Below are 5,799 nucleotides of genomic sequence, written 5' to 3'. Positions count from 1 at the left end.
ATATATATATATATATATATTTACACATGGATTTTAAATTCTCACGCATAGGCCAGCATTGAAGCTGCATACCATTCACTTTTTTCCCCCTAAAAGGGTGTGAAATCCTATTTCATTTTAGTTCTCATGTATCATCTATACACAAACAGTCTTCGGATTCAAACCCAATATCTATCTATCTATCTATCTATCTATCTATCTATCTATCATCTATCTCTGACCTTAGAAATCTAATCATGTGATCCATTCTACCCTGCAGGAACAGACAGACTGTCCTTGGGTTTGCAGTTGTTTGAAAATATATGGGAGTCTACCTAAGGCAGGCTGTCACAGTGCCCCAGGTCCTGTGTTCTGTTTTTTGGCCTTTGTTCCATGATCCAATGGACATGTCATTTCAAAGAAAGCAGCCTTATTCTTGATTGTTATCCGTTTGTGGATTGGTCTGAAACGCAGGTTTCTCAGCTAAACACAGAGACCGCATTTTTGTTAGAAAGGAGTCACAAATGAGTGAGGAACTGGAGACGATAACTGGTAAAATTCCTACTCTGAGGTTCTACAGAGCACACCACGGAGGCAGCATTCTCTCCATTCCATCTCACAGCCCACTGCTCAGAGGGAATGGTAAAGCTGTTGGAGTTTATCCCTTTCACGTCAGGCAGGAGTAACGATGCCCAATGCCCTGCTGCACCCTTACTAACATTTTTGTCTAACAGCATGGGGTGCCTGGTAGTGGTATTTATCTTCTTGTGGAATGTCTACCAACATCCACATCCTTAACAAACTTAATGTTCAAAAATCAAACTCATTCTTATACTCTATCCCCAGCCCGTTCCTCCTGTGGTATTACCCATTTCAATAACAACTCTGTTTCTTCTACTTGCTAGATCAAAAACCTTGAGGCAATCCTTACCTACTCTTTTAACTTTCGGAGTCTTCATTCAATCCATCAACCAAATTTGTCAGCTCGATTTTCAAAATATATTCAGAATTTGATCTTTTCTTGTTCACTTCACAGCTACTACATTGCTCTGAGGTACCATGGTCTCTCACCAGGATTATTGTAGAATAATCTCCCAATCAGTCTCCCTGTTTATAGCCCTTCTGTGATCTAATCCACACAGTATCCTGAGTAATTTTCTTTATAAAGCAAGTCATGTCACATTAGCCCTCTGCTCAAAACCTTTCACAGGCTTCCCGTCTCAGATTAAAAGTAAATGCCTGAAAAATAGACTACAAGGGCCTAAGTAGTCTGGCCTCCCACTACCTGTCTGATGTTATCTCATGTCACCCTCCTCCTTGCTTTTACTCTAGCTACATTGGCCCTGTCATGGTTTTTCAATCACATCAAGCACACTGATATCAAGGCCTCTGCACTTGCTGTTCATTTTGCCTAGAATACTCTTTCCTCTGATACTCTGCTCCCTCATTTCTTTTCCCAGTGGGGCTGGGGACAAAAGTAGGTAGGGATGGTAAATCATGGAGGGCTTGGGGGTCGGGGCAGGAGGGTTAGGTCCTGCCCATCAGAGTGGGGCCCCCTGCATTCACCACATTCTATTGTCAGGAGGGGCATAGCTTTGTCCTCCCTCTGTGTGGGGGAGGGTGTCTCTCATCACCTCCCACTGCCAGGCAGGGTTAGCTCACCCTGATGAGGAGTGAAGGTGGCACCAACTGGCTGGGGAGAGATGAGGGTCCCATGAGGACACCCTGCTTATTCCAAATGAGGTGGCTAATCCATTCCACTTCCTGTGGCTAGTGGGAGGAGGCTGAAGAAGCACTGGGAAGTTGAGGGGAATAAGCAAAGGCACGGAAATGTGGAGGGGCTGGGGTGGGGTTATTTTTGTTTTTTTAGATAGGGTCTCACTATGTAGTTCAACTCACTATGTAGTCCAGGCTGTCCTCAAACACATGGAGATCCTGCCTCAGCCTCCCAAATGCTATGATTACAGGCATGCACTACCACATCCAGCTTATTTACCTGATATATTTACTTAATTTTATTTTGTTTCCTCTTCCCACAAGAATACAAATTCCATGAGGGATCTCTGTTTTGGTTCACTATTTTATCTCCAATACTCAAACTACTGTTTGACATGTAGTAGGTGGTCAATAAATATCAGTGTAATAAATTAACTAATCTGCCCTATCTTTCTCCCTAATAAACTCATGTTAAAGAAACTTTGTCTTTATGTAGCACCTAGACTATCTGCTCAACACAGGAAGCCTTCAGATAATGTTTATTACTAGGACACAGTGCAGTTCAGGAAGTCTTCATGCTTCCCTTCTAAGGCTCCTAAGTTCTCTAGCCTAAGACTTGTGGCACAGGTCACCACCCTAGGCTGCTCTGGATCAGGTATTTCAAATCAGGAGTTTCATGGTCAGTTTGCCTTACTATCTGGTACCATCCTTTTTTTTAGCCTGCATTCCTAATTCTAGTAAACTTGGTTAAAGCATTTGGCTATATGCAGAATCAATTATAGAAAAGATAAACTCTCTCTACTGCCAGACAAGCACATGGCTGAAGGGACATAGATTAGTAACAAGGTCACATACAAATACACACATGTTATTTTCTAAAATTATGAGTCTTTAACACAACGAGAAAAACTTTTATGAACCTAGTAGCTGAAACATGAGAAATCAGAATAGATGAAATGTCAAGAATAAAGATTTTTTTTTTCCTCAAACTTCATCAATTTTTTTTTTTAAAAATGGCCAGGAATGCTGGCACACGCCTGTAATCCCAGCGCAGGGGAGACTGAGGCAGGAGGATCACCTTGAGTTTGAGGCAGTCTGGGCCACATAATGGGTTCAAGGCCAGCCCAAACTGTCTCAAAAACAAAAATTTTTTTTTTCCTCAAACTTCATCAATATTTTATTTTAAAAATGGCCAGGAATGCTGGCACACGCCTGTAATCCCAGCGCAGGGGAGACTGAGGCAGGAGGATCACCTTGAGTTTGAGGCAGTCTGGGCCACATAATGGGTTCAAGGCCAGCCCAAACTGTCTCAAAAAAACAAAAACAAAAAATAAAAAAAGATTAGATTTAAAAAGTAAATATATTACTTACTCAGCTCTCTGACTTTAGTTCTTAATATAATACAAAATAAACAATATAATGAAAGGATAAATAAAAGAGCCAGCCATAAGAAATAAGATTAATTTCCACAGCAGACTTTGTAGCAACCAACTCCACACACATAAGGATTGGGCATAGGCATTTTCCTGGGGCCAAGAGATCATGACCATCTTGAATTGCCTACAGTGCCCTCTTTCAAACCAAAAAGAGCTGGCAAACTGATACTGAAAGGTGAACATTATAGAAACAGCATGGCATGAAGTAGATCATTCAGAAAAGTCAGCAACATAATTCAAATAGAACCAGGATGAGGAAAAACAAACCACTATCTTCACACTGCTCAAACCCCGAAGTCGTGAAAGCTAATTTGTCTTCTCTTCTTATACCCTCCCTTTTTCTGTCCCTTTTCTATTGAGACTGTCCTGTAAAAACTACTTCAAATACGAACTATTCAATTAATTCTAATACCCTCCAAATTTAACTTTTAGAGAGAGAAAATAAGAACCAATATTGGTCTATCCTATCAGATGTATTTATAAAGCAGAGTGATAAGAACGTATTTCTAAGATTACTCGGAAGATTGTACTGAGGCTGCAAAATCAGTTCCAAGAGAGCTTAAAATATGTTGTCTCACCCCAGTACTTGCATCTCTCCTAGCCCTGCCTGTGTTTCTGTGACCTGTTCTGGCTGTTCCATGCAATCACTTGCACATTCAAGGTGTGAGAAGAGTGAGAGGGAAATCAACTCTAGGATAATGGGTACAGAAAGTGTGAACCATGGTTCGGGGATTCATAGTCACTTGACATGTGTCACATGTATGGCAATCCCCTGCTTCTTCAGCATGCTTCCTCCTTGCTACCTAACGATATGTTCTATGCTGTCAGCTTCTGGTGGCTCAACTGTGACAGAATGGAGTCAGAAAAGCAGGTGGGATTTTTTACATAGCATGAAATAGTAAAAGCAATCATTGGAAAGATGCTGAGATGGTTCTTTGGGGGGCGGGGGGCAGTGTGGGCTCTTTGATGATCCAGGACAACCAAATGTCAGTATCTTAAATCCAACATGAAAAAAATCCACATTTTAACTCTTCTCTCAATAGTTCTTCCTTTATTGATTCCTAATGCTTCTAGGAACTAAAATTAATTTGGTCTAAAGAAAAGAAGACTTGTATCTGGTTTGCTAAATTAATCTAGACTCCTTTAAAGGTAAAAAAGGGAAGAGAAAGGAATACATTTCCAATCACTCATCACTCTCGGTTAGCATGATCTAATTAACTATCCTGTGGCTTGTGCAGAAAATATAACTTAAAAAACAGAGCAAGATAACTTGAGTAGATTTCCCTTGCACATAAGTAACTAATGGTAAGTAGGGAAAATGTGGCATTGGTATTGATGTGTCATTAATTAAACAAAACAAAACAAAAAAACAGTCACAGAAGCTCTGTCCTCCACGGCAACCTGAGTGAGCCAGGGCCAATATCCATAAACAAAATGAAACATTCCAAGAGCCCAAAATTTAAAAATACTGGAAAGCTTATGTAGTGTACTTATTTCATTTGTAAAAGACATTAATTAATGTTTCACAAATGAATAAAGATGAATAAAGTGATTATGAACTCAAGAAAACCATCAAAGTACAAGAAAAATAGTCCAGCTAAAACAACAAGGTTAAACATGGCCCAGAACCATTAAATGACTGAGGGATAAGAATCAACCGTAGTTCCCTGGTAATATTTAGCCAACCATCCTTATTCTATAGATAGAGGGCAGCATGGTCTTTGAACTCAGGGTCCAATCAGTCCTGGGCTTCTCCTAGTTAATACCAAGAACAACGGTGCCAAAAGAAAGACTGCACCAGCCTCAGCTCTAACTATGTGCACACGTTAGCTGGTCAAAGAGATGGAGCCTCCTGGCCTTCTCCCTCCACCCACTCCTTGGGGGCAGGGCTAGAGAAGGAAACGAGATGAAAAAGATGAAGAGCTGTGTGGGGTCCAGGGAACCTGAACATTCTACTCTCTCCCCACTCAGGACGGAAGGTAGAAAATCAGATGTTTGTAATGACTTAACGAGTCATCTGGACATGGTGACTGTCAAGAACTTCCCTTTCCACTTTCTCACTCCCCAACAGGAGTCGGTCACCTCTATCAGGGTCATCAGGCTGACTGCGAGGCTCATACCACCACGAACCGAATGAATTCAGCATTAAGAATCAGCGGGAGAAAGGAGTCTGAGGGCGAGAGGACTGTACGAGGTCTCCTCCTTCAGAGGGAGAAGGCGGCGAGGAGGGAGGGAGCAACCCCGGCGGGAGGATACTGAGGGGAAAGGGTTCCCGGCCAAGCATATGCCAGCGGCCGGTGACTCAGTGAAAGCGGCCAGGGTCGGGCTGGGGCCTCTCAGAGCTGAGGTGACCGGGCAGCAGGGACCCCGAGGCGGGCGCGGCCGCGGGGCTCACCGTGTCCTTAGACGAGCCCAGCTTCTTAAGGCCGTCCAGGGGCAGCAGGTCGGCGGAGTCCTTGTGGATGAACTGAACCGCTTGCTTCATCCGGCGCTGCTGTCGCAGCGATGCCGCCTCTCGCATGTCGGTCTCCTTGCGGCCGCCCTCGGTGAGGAGGCCTGAGTAAAACATCGCTGAGGCGCGTGCAGCCGAGCGAACCAGCCACTCCCGGGTCCCAGCGCCCTCAGCCTCGAGCTCCTTCAGCACCGCAAGCACCCCGCGCAGCGCCTT

The 5,799-nt window shown here is 43.4% G+C and overlaps 1 protein-coding gene across 1 annotated transcript in view; it reads right to left on the bottom strand.

Annotated features, from left to right (window-relative positions):
• Positions 1–5,793, bottom strand: part of Nrip3 (nuclear receptor interacting protein 3) — a 19,400-nt gene extending 13,607 nt beyond the window's left edge. The window contains exon 1 of the mRNA XM_010615306.2: positions 5,527–5,793. Coding sequence (XP_010613608.1) covers positions 5,527–5,700 — 174 coding nt within the window. The 5' untranslated portion in view covers positions 5,701–5,793. The remainder of the gene's footprint in view (positions 1–5,526) is intronic.
• Between the last annotated feature and the right edge of the window lie 6 nt (positions 5,794–5,799).

This window comes from Fukomys damarensis, unplaced genomic scaffold (genome assembly GCF_012274545.1).
Source record: "Fukomys damarensis isolate Sample0158 unplaced genomic scaffold, DMR_v1.0_HiC HiC_scaffold_16, whole genome shotgun sequence".
Classification (NCBI taxonomy): Eukaryota; Metazoa; Chordata; class Mammalia; order Rodentia; family Bathyergidae; genus Fukomys; species Fukomys damarensis.
The sequence above is the reverse complement of the archived record's forward strand: the minus strand, read 5'-3'. Positions and strand labels throughout refer to the sequence as shown.